The following is a 14656-nucleotide window of genomic DNA, read 5'->3' as shown; positions in this document are numbered from 1 at the left end:
TTTCTATAACTGCTTTCATAAACGCTGGCTGTAGCTGAAAGACTAACCAAGAGGGTCCTTCTTTCTAGCCAGGAAATCGTAACTTGTCGATAGCAGTTTTCGAAAAAGAAACAAATAGTGCCGCAAACGTGTCTGGTGGCTTTTGGACCTGCTGGTGTTACCGCAATACTTTTGCGGAAGCAACGGTTATCCGTTGCGGTCCACCACGGGCGAGGCACTGCAGACTGAGAAATCATCTCAAGCAAACACCTATCGTACAGATAGTGCTAACTTTCACAACGCGTTTCGTTACTGAAGTTCTCGAAGGACAAACCCACTTATATGCGTGATACGCTTCCCGAGGCTTGCCATCTGGGCCCTGTACTAATGTTTACTTTATAAATGCTTTAGCAGTTTTAAAGAAATGTCAAGTAGTTGGCAAGACTGGCCTTAGTTTTATTTTTACTCAACCAGTAATGTTTGTTGTACCACCCAGTTTGCGCAGAGGTTAGGCACAGCCTAGCAAGCTCTACAATGGCTGAGATTTTCTTCGTCCCGCTGTTTTTTTTTTTTTTTCTACATTTTGCTTGTCTAATTGCTTTTATATCAACTTGCGACATTTGCTGTCAGCAGCTAAGTTTAAGGTACCGAAATTTCACACGAGCTGAACTTCGAAAGCAAATGAATGTAATAAATCATAAATCCCCGAAAGCAACATGTCATCTCAAGTAGATCAACAGAGAAGAGGACTAGACCAACCCATCCGAACTGGTGTATCAGATTTCAGAGTAAATACTGGAGAACGCGCCCCTCAGTGTTGGAGCCTTCGCGACTATCTGAATTTTGAATATGCCCAATGAAACTGACTTCGCTCTTACCTTGTCAGTACGAAGTTTTTTTTTTCTTTTTTTAAGCGAAACTTTCTGTCTCTCACTTGCGTTGGTGTCGTAAAAAATGCGCTGCAGAAACCCAACTGAACTGCTGGAAAACCAACTTTACACAATAGGTTTCCACAAAGGACACAGTAATCACACACAGCATAAACAATAGGATGTCTTTACATGCATAGCCGGTTGCAATTTGGTGGACAGATGCGCTTTAGCGTCATGCGGTTGAGTGGTGATGATGATGAAAGCATTGTTTAACAGGCTCACAGGTGACGCGTTGATCACGCCACAAGCATAACCAATGTTAAGCCTAAACCAACGACAATGCTGTCCCAACCACAGACTAATACATACAGATTCCTAACATCACAGTCGGTTAGCTCAGCGTTGTCGTAGATTTGGAGTTTTGCTGACTGGATTGTGGACATTTTATTTATATCGGAGAAAAATTCGCATTTCAACCACCTTTCTACCACAAAGGGCGCTTGATTTTTTCTTTTTAAATTCCCAATTTTGAGCCCGCCGAAAGCGTTCCACCTTAGTGTTTATGTAAGCTTGGTGGTTTCTTTTTTTTATTTTCTGAATATACCTTGCTTCCCCAGCTAACCTTTCACCCAATGATTGCTGGGTGCTGCTTGCATCATTCGTGTCTTTTTCTTGTAGGAAATACTTAGCGCTAAGACGAGTACAACTGCTTTATTTTTACTGCGTTGTGCACTTTATGTTCCCGGCAGCAAAAGGCACTGATCTGTCCATAGTCCGTGTAGGCTTGGGCCCATAGAGACATGACGTCGGCTCCTCTTTTTGCCCCCGTCGGTGCTCTCCGCAGGTGGACCGCCGAGACCGGCTACTGCGCACCCTGGTGCGCAACTTGTACAGCTTCCACCAGCAGGAGATCTTCCTGACGGTGGTGAACGAGTACACGGACTGGACGCGCTCCGTCCAGCATCCGGTCAGCATCCTGGAGGAGACGGCCGAGGCGCTCAGCGACGCCCTGGTCGTGGCGCCGGTCGTCGAGGCCGGCACACTGCACGCCGCCGCAGCCGCCGCCCGGCGGGCGCCGTCGCGGGGCCAGCAGGCCAAGGGCCCGCCCGCCGTGACGAGCCACTTCTACCTGTTCGGCTACCACTCGGACGAGTCGTTGTTCGCCCAGAAGAACGGCTGCGTGCACGGCGAGGAGCTGCCCTACGTGCTGGGCCTGCCGCTGCTCGGAACGGGGGCGCCACTGTACGGAAACTACACCAGGCAGGAGGCGGCCCTGTCCGAGACCACGATGGCCTACTGGGTGCGGTTCTTCCGCACGGGGTGAGCAGCTTCCAGCCGCCGAGCCTGGCCGCCATGGGCACGGTTTCCCCACGCGGCGGTGCTTTATTTTATTTTTTTGGAAGGAATAAAATTGGGCTGGCTGGCACATTCCAAAGAAAAAAAGAGCAACAATGGCGGGACAGCACAATGCATCTATCAGCTCATTGTAAGCAGAGTGGGCGCACACCTTTCTTCGAGCAATGCAAAATAGTCAAAACATATAGGAACCAGCCAACTCCCGGAATCTGTGAAGCTGACCGCATTATTAAACGCGGTGACAAGTGCGTGCGCGCTCAGTCACTGGCGCTACTATCAGAAGACACATATATTGCACTCCCTGACCTTGTAAGGTTTGTATGCCTTTTTTTAAATGCGCAGCACTTAAGCGCCCCTCGTGTGGTTTCGCGTCGTCCTTAGGGGTAGGCCTTGATGTAACCAAGTGAACGAAGATGACACCAAGGATAGACGAGATAGAGCGAGCAGGAAAGCGTTGCAAGAAAAGCATAATTCTTACAGTCTGAAATCGCAAGGCGGCATCTATTTGAAGTTTGGCAGCTGTAAAAATACGAAAACAAATTAAGGCGTTCGCTAATGCGTGGATCGCCACTGATTGCTTCCCTTTTGCCTAATTAGTAACGGGTGACTACTTCCGAGGGCGCATTGGAAATTCCCATTTTCCTGCAAACTCTGCACCCTCCTCACTACTTCGGGCACCGCATACGTTTGCACAACCTTCCTTCTTTTCTTTGCCATCTCAAAGGTGCATTGTAACGAGATGTCGACTGTTGGGTTTGCAGCGCTTCCATTCTTCTCTTCCAAATCTCTTTCATTGCTTGGTTCTTCTCGCACCTTTTCGTATATTAACATGCCGTCTTCGTTTCTTTATTCTTAATGACGGCTGCCTGCCTTTTATGTGTTAGCTTTAGACGCACACGAATACAGCACAAGAGACGCGGGGAAGATTACCACCACTGATGCACCGCAATTTCTCTAGCGACATGTCGTTTCCCTTTTTTTCTTTTTGTGGTAACTCGAGTGAAAGACAGACGGACAGAAGGAAGGGCAGGGGAATTTTTCCGCGAAAATTCCCGGGGGAAAGCTTGCGCTTTTAATAATTGCGTGAGGGTGGCAATCGCTGCCGCCGTTGATGGAGTCGCCGCGTGCAGAGATTTCCTCGACGTTGTGAGAAGAGATCCAAGACAATGCGCAGCAAGCGAAGGGAGGAGTTGTTTGTAATAAAAATTATATTAAGTCGCGTTTCCGAGTCTCGCGTAACATAGGAAGTCAACTGCACAGGTTACCACCGTATCAAAAATTGATTCTGCACTTTCGCTCATTCTTTAATATCGTCTGATACACAGTCTCTCCGTTCACACGAAGGGCGGTAAGTTGCTCTTTGGCTTTGTTTTTATGTGGCCTGCCTACGACAGACGAGTAGCAGGCGTGATTTGTGTTTTGTTTTCTGTATCTTGGTGCAAGAATAAAGCCGTAATATGTAGTCGCAGTGTTTGCAGGGCCAGGTATAATTTTATCCGGACTGCTTACGACACACCCATAGTATGCGTGACGTGTTATTAAATGCAAAGCATTTCAGTAACTCCCGATGTCACCCGCGTTGACGTCCGTAGTCGTAGTCCGCACCCCTCCCCCTACACTATATAAAAAAAAATACTATCCGGCGCCTGGTTTCGATCCCTCGACCCTGCGGGCGGAACGCAATGTACATGGTGCTCTAGCCACTGCGCCACAAAGCCGACACAGAATGGGAGACTACGAACGCGCCTTATATCCTTGACTCATTCAAACTACGTCAAGAAGCTGCTGATACAACGCATTCACTACCACCAACTCCCCAAACACTAAACGTTAACGCAATACACCCACCCTCTATGCGACGCATTTACTCGAGTCCCCCTCGCGGGGAGATGGGCCCAGTTTCTTCGTTGTATGATCGGGCAAGCAGCAAGGCCTAATGGGCAGGCAGTATGCTATCAAGGCGGGGGTGAAAGTTTATCTGGGCGTAAATTTACTGAGAAAGTAATCCGTTGCCAAATATTGCTAAGGCAGCGGAAGCGAGTGATTTTGACGACCACAAAATATTTTTTGTTGGTTCTTACGTTTCGAAATTATAACAAGCGCCACACGAAAGAAAAATTTCACTAGCACACAGCGATCCTCCCCCTCGACATGCACACCATCGGGCGACATTTACATCGCCATGACACGGGTGGCGACGCAGCGCGTTAGAGCCCAAGTGGAAAGCAATATGGAGCGGCGCACGAAGTCCCTTCGTTTCGTTTTCGCTGTCAGGCACGAATATTTTTTTATTTGTTGCCCGTTTTGCCACATGGGTGCATTCAATCTCTTTTAAGCTCTTGGATAGCATTTTTTTTTCGTCCGGTAGCGCAATTTCCCGGGTACACTAAGCGTTAAAAAAGAAGGGAAGAAATCACGTAATTTTTATTGCTATCTTCTGGACAAGCGCACTCTTTTCTCTCCCCTCTCCTTTCTGCTTCGAAGCCGTAGCGTTGTTCCGTGAGGAGAGTGGAGCGGCTTTGTCCCACCGGTGGCACCGCTCGGTTCAATCCACCGGCTGCCGTTCAATCTCGAAGTAGTTCACTCTCGTCTTTCTTTATTTGTGAGGTCCTTTCACAGCTACTATGCCCTTGCTTTTTTTAATCGTCTGTCTGTCCTGTTCCCGGTTTATATTTTGTGCTGCCATGACATGAATCGGGCTTATATCTCCTCTTTGTTCTGAAAAAAGAAAGCGTATTTGCTTTGAGTAATTCATTCCCGCTTTTAGACAGTGTCATCAAGTATTTTTTATTCCTTTGCAGTTGGTGGTGAGAGTTTTTGTCGGGAAAGTAGTGCATTCATTTCTCTTGCTGGGCTCGGGTTAGCGCTGCCCTCAGTGGCAGGACGCCGAAACAGGCGCTCGGATTAGGTATTGGATTTTAAATTCTGCGCTTGCGCATTATGTATGGATTATCCGGAAAGGTTTATCTCGCTTCATAAAGCAATTTATGCATCGCCATGAAGCCCGCGGTCCTCGGTCATAATAACTACGCCTCTGATTCCTGTAACACTGCTTTTGTCGTGAGCCCTTTTTTTCCCTTACGCTAACACGTAAGCGAGTACGGCACGTTGCGAAACGCTGGTGTTTTGTAACCTTGCAAGCGACAAAAAACGCTTGCGTTGTCGAGCTTAATCGTGCGTTAAAAGGGGCTTCTCTAGTGTTGGTTGTGATTGCCTTGGTCATAGTAAACTAGCCAGATTTATTTTTGTCCCATAGTGTCTGGGATTCAAATGAACAATAGTTTACTTGGTTGCAATATTTTACGCCTTTATAAAATTCCCTGTAATACACAAAATTTATGTTTTTTTTGGGACAGTTGCAAATTAAGGTTGTGAGTGAGGTCGTACAGACTAAAAGGCATTGGCAACAGTTTGTCTCTTGGGTTTTTAAATTTCCCTACAGTACGCTGGGTACGAGAATCTACGACAAAAAAAAACTCGACTGAAGATTCCCAGAAATTAGCATTCACGAAATTAACCTCAGTATGTTTTGTTAGCTTAATTCCAAACCAAAACAATTTTCATCTGGTCATTGTAAAGCAGCCATTACAGAATCTAAATAAGCGGCAATAAACAGTTATGAGCGGTAACCACGCTAGCTACAGCCGTGTCTCACTACCGGCGGCTAATGCCATTGGGTTGCGCGCATCAAAACCGAAGGCGAACCAATACATTTATTATCAAGACAATGAGTCCTTTTTTGTGCAGTTTTTGTGAGCTTATCGGCAGATGTAACTTGTCAATAGATGTAGACATCTAAGTAAATCTCGCATGCGATGTTTAATAGCACAGGCTGTAGCGTTGCGTGTAACAAAATGTTATGAGTGCAGCTGTACTAAATAAAAAGTTCTTGGAGTAATGCATATTTGTGTAGAATCGCGGGTGAACCCATTGCCAATAAACGAACAGAACGGCCCTATGAAACAATCTTATCTCTAGTTCGTGACTGATTGCTGCGCGTACGTGTGTTTCCAGGGTGAACCACGCAATTTCGCTGTCTGAAATTATCCGACTGTAGGGTTTATCTCACGATCGCAGCGTAGTCAGAGATATGCAGTCAAAAAGTTTGTACAAGATACAACCAGATCAATTCTATGCCGAATTCGCTTCAGTAAAGTACACAAACATCCGGCTACATAAAATATGCAATGCCTTAAGGAGGACCGAAAAAATAATTACTAAAAGCGCCATTTTCCTCATTTTCGTTTTTAAACTTGGCAGTTCTCCGAACCTGACATCGACGGAGGCGGAGTCTGATCGCGGCAAGGGAAGCCGCGTGGAGAAAGTCGCCTGGCCTGCCTACGATCCAGTGCATCAACGCTACCTGACACTAGGTAAGAACCGGCTCGTTCAATATTTTAAGATGGCATGCCCACTAAGAAACTAGCCCTACTTCGGAGATGTACACTGTAGGTACGTGAAAAAGAAAACAATACGCGAAGCAAACGGTGGCACCAAGAGACCAGTTCTATTAACTGGCGCTAGCTTGTACCATCTGGTTGTTCTTACCCTTTAAATGGGTCCTGAAAAGAATTGGCTTCAATACACGCGGTGAAGGTGGTTGGACAGCAAAACTTTAAACGACGCCCACAACAATTGCCCATGCGACGTCACTTGACTTCACACACGTGGCTCTACAGAAAGTGAAATTAGAAATTCTGCCAGCCGTTATTTGGAATTCGCGGGGGAAGCATCCCAAACGTAGTAGCGTCGACCACAGCCGGGCTAGAGCAGCGGACGCCACCACTGTGGCCCGGCCTTGCGTCGGCAGAAAGAAAACGGAGAGGAGCGTCTTTCGAAGGGTGAGGCAGCGGAACCTAGCCATCCTGATGGGCTTGCTCGAGGCTACACCACCGCGCGGCACACGCGCAGACACCAAAAAAATTGGCATGTGAGCTTAGTGATTCCCATTTATACCGATTAAAACTAGTTAGTTCAGTAAGTTTGAGAATTGAGATCACGGGTTCGTTTCCCGGCCGCGGCGGCCGCTTTTCTGATGGAGGCGAAAAGCAAAAACGCCCGTGGGTACGAGATTTCGGCGCACGATAAAGATCTCCAGTTGGTCAAAATTAATCCGGAGCCCTCCACTACGGCGCGCGTCATCGCCTGCGTTGCGTCGGCGCGTTAAATTCTACAATCAATTAGACAAGTTTGAGAATTGCGAGAAAGCTGAGGGAACTTTTATACTCGCTATTTATCAGATACAGATGTTCCTTTCGGCTTTTCTAATACCTGTTAAAACACAACCGAATAGGTATTTAGCAATTTGGAAAGCAGAGTCCCATTAGTGGCAAGCAGTGCGTAAAAGATAGCGTTTCTCTAGCGGCCAGATGTCTGTTGATGGTCTCTACATTTTGTTTTCCAGCCATGCAAACCAATCCTTAACGTATCTTTGCCGTACGATCACTCAATTCCGTCTGGTCCGGGTTACCCAGGAGGGGGTGTCGAACAAGTTAATCCAGCCGTGCAGAGGAAGGGCGCAATGGACGCGAAGGTGCGCCAAAACAGGCCCAAAACAACCATCGCTAAAGCAGACGACAAAGCCGTCCCGCCGACGCGGCCGCCGCTGTGACTAGGCACCTGCGCGCGGAGAACGCTGGGCAATAGCGCCCTATCCCCGCGCCATCTACACTGTGCTCCCTGAGTGAAAACCGCCGAACATATCCTGCCAATGGGTTCCACAATCAACCAAAATTTTTGCTGTGGATTTGCGAATACGATTCAGAAACCCTGCCACTTAGAAGGCAAAAAAAAAAAACACCCTTCCGGAGGTTGAACCCGCAACTTTGGTTGAGCGGACGCGAGGCTTCTGTCCACTGCGCCACAAAGCAACTGGAGATTGCACAGAAATGACCTGTATACTGCATTGAGACCTACCCTTCGTGTCACATCAATGTTTGCTACCTGATTTCAGGAATTCCGGTCTGGTTAACCAAACATTTCTTGAATAAAAGTTGCGTATTAGGGTCCATAAAAGCCCCCACCATAGCTGACCTCCAGCAACAGCACTGTTTCAGCTGCTACTGCGATTTTGCCCTGGGGGAATAGGGCTTGTCGTACATTTTTTTACGCTTTACGCTAGAAACGTTGGTCGATATTGATCCCTTGTTAACCAATAAACCTTCCGTAACTCCTCTTCTGCTCTTAACTCAGCTTATATTCCCTACAAGCGTTGCTGGTCGGACACGAATATGCAGTTTGCAACTTATGGAAATGAATTATCGCCAAGGCGAATGGCCGGAGCGTCGATAGCCGAAATACGGATCGCATGTGTGGACCTGTATCAACTCGATGGTTCTTACTATGTTTATTACACCCCAGAAACTAAAACAACACAGCCGCATTTATTACGGCGCGAATGTTGTTGGGGCGCAGTTTTCCCTTCCCGATCAATTCCCTGCGACCATTAGGAAGATCCGTATTGTCGGCGTCTTCGATAAAGTCACACCGCGCGGAATATCGATCGGCCGACGTGTTCGCATCACTGTAGGCGTCGTGAGACAAGGCTGTATGCCAACTCAGATGTCGGCGTTGCCGTCGTGTCATCGTCGTGTTGGCCTGGCCAGCGCGCTAACCAGAAGCCTGATAATACGGTAAAAAGGCGAATATGGACGAACGAGATAGCGTTAAGCGTGCTGCAGGAAGTGCTAATTAATCCAAGGCACCGCCGCGACCCGTCGACGCTGACCAGACGACGCTTCTCTTCACCAGAAGTGAGAGAAAAAGCCGTCCACTTGCGAGATTTCTGCTTCGGGACACACATAAGAGAATTGATGACGTACATGCGGAAGATGGCGGAGCCCAAGAACACGCAGGAAAGGGTGGGACCACGTCAACAAACTTTGCAACCAAAGTGTGAGCTTTCCTCTGCGCGTACAAATGTTATACTTGGCACAGATGACCTTGACCACCCATTTTAACGATTGCCGTCTAGAGATGGCAAAATTTCTTCTAAAAAGTAATTAAATTACATTACTCATTACTTTCCTAGAATTTTCTAAAATGTCATTAAATTACATTAGAAATTACAGGTGGCCTAAAGAAATGACATGACATTACTATTACTTTTCAAAAGTGAAGAAATTACTTTAAAATTACTTTAACCGAAAATTGATCCCTCATACACTACCGACTCATATACACTTTATTTACACACATACACATGTACACTTCAATTTCAAAAATATTTTTTTGTACACCAACTTATGTACAGTTTATTTACAGCGGTATACATTGATATGTTATATATCATTAGAAGGCGTTTGCTGCTTACTGGTGTAAGCAGCGGGTTTACACCAGTGACTAGTGTAAGGAAGCCTTGAACACAATCTGCAAGTTTTTGTTTAACCCGACTTACTGTCGCCACGGCATTCCCGGAACACATGAAAAGAGAACGAAGAGGCACGAGAAAGCAGGCAGAGCTCTCATCGAAGCGTTGTCTCCTTCGCGTTCGTGGAGTTCCAATGCCCAGAGACTCTCTGGGCATTGCAACTTTACTTGGTCAACTTTTCTTCGTCAACTTTTTATACCGTAAGAGGAGCGGACACGCTATATCGTAGTCAAGAGTAATTGGGAAAGTAATGAGTAATTTTCATGAAATTACTGGCCTGAAGTAATTTATTACATTACTAAGTTACAAACACTCAAAAGTAATTCATTAAACCACTCATTACAGCAAAAAGTAATTTATTACTGTAATTTAATTATTGTTACTTCATTACTGCCAATTCTGGATTGCTCTAGTTGATTTAGTGTGCTCAAAACGCCTTTCAGGACCCCTTTAAAAGCGGAGCTGTTTAAGCTTGTGTTCCGTCCGTGCCTGGCATCGCTCAAAGCTCGGCGCAGCTAAGTGGAGAGGAGGAACATTTTAGGATAAGAATTGTGAGGGAAAGGGTCGAGAGGCGGGGATTCGACGAGCAGGTGTGCGGAGTGCGCGTCGCGGTGCAGGTCTGCGGGTGGGGATGAGGCTCGTCCAGGATTGGCTGCGCCTAGTGATCACTTCAGCTGTGACGTGCGGGTGCTCTCCTAGTTAAGAGACGGCGTGAGCTGGGCGGCATCAGTGCCCGATATACTGGCGAAATGGGCACACCTAAGAATATCCAGGTTAAAGCTAGTGAAAACAACAAGCTCCGCTGTTTCCTCACTCTTCGTATCTTAATTGCGAAGGTGGCCGAATTATTTTCTTGCCCTGGTGAGCGCCCTTGCCTGTCAGCAAGTTTAACGAATTCTATTAAGTGCGAGGGGGTAGGTCTTAGCAAATGAAGTGCCGGTTAATAGGGATGGACAGGCAGTCAATAAAGGACGCACCATCACATTTGGGCTTGATCCAGTGAAAGCTGGTGCGCGTCTAAACAAGCCAAAAGAACTGCTGAACCCTGCCCCATATTGTACGTATTATACCTGAACCATATTGTCTGTATTGAGCATTGGCCCCATATTACCTTACTAGAGTAAGCGAATTTACACAAAACTGGCATTTTTCGTCCATGACCCGATTTATAAATAGCCACCTGCCCAAGCGCGCCGATTTCGTGTGCGGAATTGGTTGTTGCTTATTTCGCTTTTATTAGTTTTTTTCCCACATCACTGCGCCAGCTGGCGCTGCGTTTGATCCCCATTTCTCCCTTTTATACGCGTTTGCTCGGCCTGCCATCGCTATTTCGTCTTTTTCTCGGTCCATTGGGATTAGCCTTTGGCGATTCACACTGAGGGTTCAAAGGTGGCCTGAAATAAGAGTTTTTTAACCCGAAATTGTTACTGGGTAGGGTGGCAAAAGCACGCCACCGGGCGGCGTCTACTAAACGCGCACCTGCCCGGATATCGCCCGCAAAAAGTGTCCACAGCTACAAACCCTTTGCTGACGCGCTGAATGGCATTCCACGCGTTTGGTAACGCGCGTAAATCCGAAAAAAATAAAACAAAAAAAATATTCAGTGCGTTTTGTTTATAGCATGTAACACAAAAGATGAACAGGAAGAAGAAGTTCGCGCGTACCGTTTCATATAGTGCATCGAAAGGAAAAGGAAAAACAGTAAGAAACACTGGGCGCGCGGTCAATTCTCATTGGCTTACGACACATTGCACGAGTACGAGTCATAACAGAAAAAAAAAACTAGCATGCGTCAGAAATTTATCGGGCAGACTTGGCTGGCGTTCAGCTCCTGTGGGGGCAGTGTAGCAACAGCATGAATAGTTATTCTTGAAAAAGTAGCTGAAGTGAGTCTGATGCCGCGGTTGTAGGCTATGGTCGACTAAGGCAGGAGGCTCGGCGACAAACCTAGCCAAATGAAACGCTTTCGTGAAAAAATATGCGGAAAGATCCTGCAATGATTTTGTAGCGTAAGCTACACTGGCCGAGGTCGAGCAGTTTCGCGTGTGCCGTGAAGCGCGGTTCTAGCCACCCTAGCCGTTCTGCGCAAGCGCGAGGAGCATTGGATTGGTTTGGATCGGGTCGAATCAGATTGGATTGGATTGGATTGGATTGGCTTGGTTCGGATTGGATTGGCTTGGGTTAAATTGGATTGTGTTGAATTGAAATACAATCCAATTGGACTGCGGGTGTGTAGAGTATCGGGTGTGCACATTCGCCGGTGTGCGCATTCCAGAGGACTGACGTCATAGGCGCGGAAGACGACCTGGCGCCGGCGCGTGTCTAGCTGCGCAACTCCGTTGCGCAGTAGGTAAGTCTGACGCTGCGCAGGAGCCGCTTGATAGCCGTTTCGCGTGGCTCGTGGAGAGCCGTGAGGCGCATGCGCGAGGAGCAGGGACTATACGGGACTGCACTGGTCTGGACTGGACTGGATTGAATTGAATTAGATTGGATTAGATTGGAAATCGTTTTAGCAGCAGTAAGCATAATCAGCTAATCCTAGACAACCAGGAAACCTAAGAATAACCAGCTAAACCTTAGCTCACGCTACGTATACCCTGGTATAGCCGAGCCAAGCCGCTGCTAATTTTTGCATCGTACTTTCAGTGAACATATCGTACGCGATGGTATTTGTTGCGTACTGCAAGCCCTACTGCCGCACAGTAAAGACAATTTCCTATCCCCATGTTCTGATCAGTTCAGTACGGGGCGGTGGCTCAACAAGCTATCTCTAAGATAACTGCGGTTCTCACCACATCCATGGACCTGGGGGGGCTTCCATACCCAATTTTACCATCTGTTGCGCTTGTAAGCCACCCTGAAGGAGCTCTACACGCGTGCTGCTGCAGTTATGATTAAAACGCCGTTGCCGCTGAAAAGGTTGCCGTCGATTAGTGCCCTTCACTGGAAAAAAATGTGGTTGATCCCTCTTTCACAGGAATCTGTAAAATACGAAAGTGAAATGTGCCTTCACAGGAGTAGTTGCATGTTTATTGTGCATCGATGTGAACTTGTACATCGCTATTTATATTTCGTCCGTATGGCACCGTTAGCGCATCAACATTAGACACTGGAGTACACGCACCGGAGCATCGCGTAAATTCGATTGAAACCCCAGGCGCTCGCCAACCGTGCGAACTAGACCGAAGGGGTTGTCAGCGAATCGTTTGGTGAAGTCACAGTCCGCTACGGCGGAAGGAGCATGATTTACTGGTCGACAGCAGTCTTGTGGGTGTGCTTGGCAAGTGACGTCTTGCTGGCTGGTCGCTTCGGCAAAGCTGCGACCACTCCGGTCCTGCTCCGTGACGTGTACGCCAGACGCTTGCGTTGCGACGAGCTCAGCTTGTGGGACGCGAGAGGCAGATGTCGTAGCTTCGACCGTGAATGCGTCAACGCGTTCCGCTTCCAGCTGGCGTGTCTCTCGTCGAGCCACACGGGGGTCCTCGCCACTTTTCATGCTTGCGCATGCGTGCTAGAACTTCATGGCGCTGAAATTGAACGTCTGTGCCAAAGAATCATGCCCAAGGGGAGATGAACTTATGTGGTCGTCAGTCGAACATAATTAGGAAAAGGACTGTGACGGTGTCTGGGTGAGGGACTGTTCATTTCCATCCTTCCCTCCAACACACAGAAGCAACCGCATAATCCTTCACATGCCTGTAGTTGCCACAGTGCCACCACTAATCTCGCCCATCACGCTAATGACTATCAGCAGACGGCGCCGGCAATGAATGGTGGGGTTAACAGCCAGTTGGAGTTTACTGCAGTTGAACGTAAAGAATTATTGCGCAGCATAAACTACGAAAAGTAATTATTCTAGAGCCTGCCTTTGCCTTATCGCACAAAATAAGCGGGAAGAAAAGTGAATTGTGTGACGCGAAGTGACGTTTTACTTGAATTCTGAATGTTCAGAGACGTTCAATAGGGCAAGTATTCGTTTCTCGAAGAATGAGTGTGTTGCTTGTTTTTTTTATTGGTTGATTATGTTGTTGATGTCAAAATACTCACAGATGCAATCCCGCTTTGTGCTTTAAGCTTTTGATTAATTCCGCAAGACCACTTCAAATGGGAACCTGGCAGCGGGCAGAAATGAGCTGAGCCATCTTTTGTGTCGCGAAATTTGAACAGTCGTGAAACTTGAGCTTTTACACAAAGCCTTTGAGCAGTTGGCGAGATCCTCAGATTTCGCATGAGTCTTTTTTTATTTGCCATTACGCCTGCTGACCTAAATACGCAACGAGCATTCCAACTCCGCATTTTACAAACGAAACATATGCCTGCTTTGTTTTTACATATAAAGTTGGCATAGCGGCAAGTCACCGGTTCAGTCTTTTGGCAGGGTGCATGTATACTTGAGAGGGGAAAGAGGCTGTTTGCTCTGTTGTGGTACAAACGCAGCCGTTGATGTAATTTTGAATTAGAAACTCTACCGCGTGCTAATCCTCTAATACTCTTACATAGGCTACTTAAAATGTAACCAGAGAAAATGGTATAACAGAGACATTGGCCGATGATTTAGGCGGTCGAATTTTCAGCGCGTGCGCGGCCCCTCGAGAGAGAAAGTTACAGTTTGCCACAGAGCTTGTTGCAATTTTACGTGTGTTTTTGTAGATTTTTATGCTGAAGGCACAGGTTTCTCACCCGCCAATCGATCGCACTGGTTGTTGCAGTTACCCAGCGATTCATGTTCTTTTGGGAGTGTGTGGTGAGTGCGCGCTAGCGTTTTACGCTGTTTTGTTTGCTATTTTCTCACCTTGAAATTTCCCTCTAATAGTTTGATGCGTGCAGAAATTTGAACTCTACCTCTGTATTATTGTGCTTCTGTTGCCCTTTGCGGCGTCGTACTTCTTGAGCCATTTCACCGAGTCCCCCCGCACTCCTAACGCATACATTTGTGTACGTTTGTCTTTTTTGTACAAATAAAAAAAATATGGCTATTCAGTTTTGTTCATTCTTTTGGGAGTTTTGCTTAATATTTAAATTGTGAAAAGATAGTTTTCTTTGGCCGATGGCCGAACACGCATGGTAAACAAAGGGTTAG

At 47.0% G+C, this 14656-nt stretch overlaps 1 protein-coding gene across 3 annotated transcripts in view; it reads left to right on the top strand.

The window, feature by feature from the left end:
* LOC144170735 (neuroligin-4, Y-linked-like) overlaps nucleotides 1-14656 on the top strand; it is a 358223-nt gene that overhangs the window by 318918 nt on the left and 24649 nt on the right. For all 3 annotated transcript variants that reach the window (XM_077700710.1, XM_077700709.1, XM_077700711.1), the window contains exons 6-7: nucleotides 1696-2171; nucleotides 6468-6580. In XM_077700710.1, the coding sequence (XP_077556836.1) occupies nucleotides 1696-2171; nucleotides 6468-6580 (589 nt within the window). The remainder of the gene's footprint in view (nucleotides 1-1695; nucleotides 2172-6467; nucleotides 6581-14656) is intronic.

The sequence above is a fragment of the Haemaphysalis longicornis genome, unplaced genomic scaffold, assembly GCF_048455015.1.
Source record: "Haemaphysalis longicornis isolate Haplotype H1 unplaced genomic scaffold, Haemaphysalis longicornis Haplotype H1 scaffold_2, whole genome shotgun sequence".
NCBI lineage: Eukaryota > Metazoa > Arthropoda > Arachnida > Ixodida > Ixodidae > Haemaphysalis > Haemaphysalis longicornis.
Note: the sequence above shows the minus strand (reverse complement) of the source record. Positions and strands in the feature narration are given on the sequence as shown.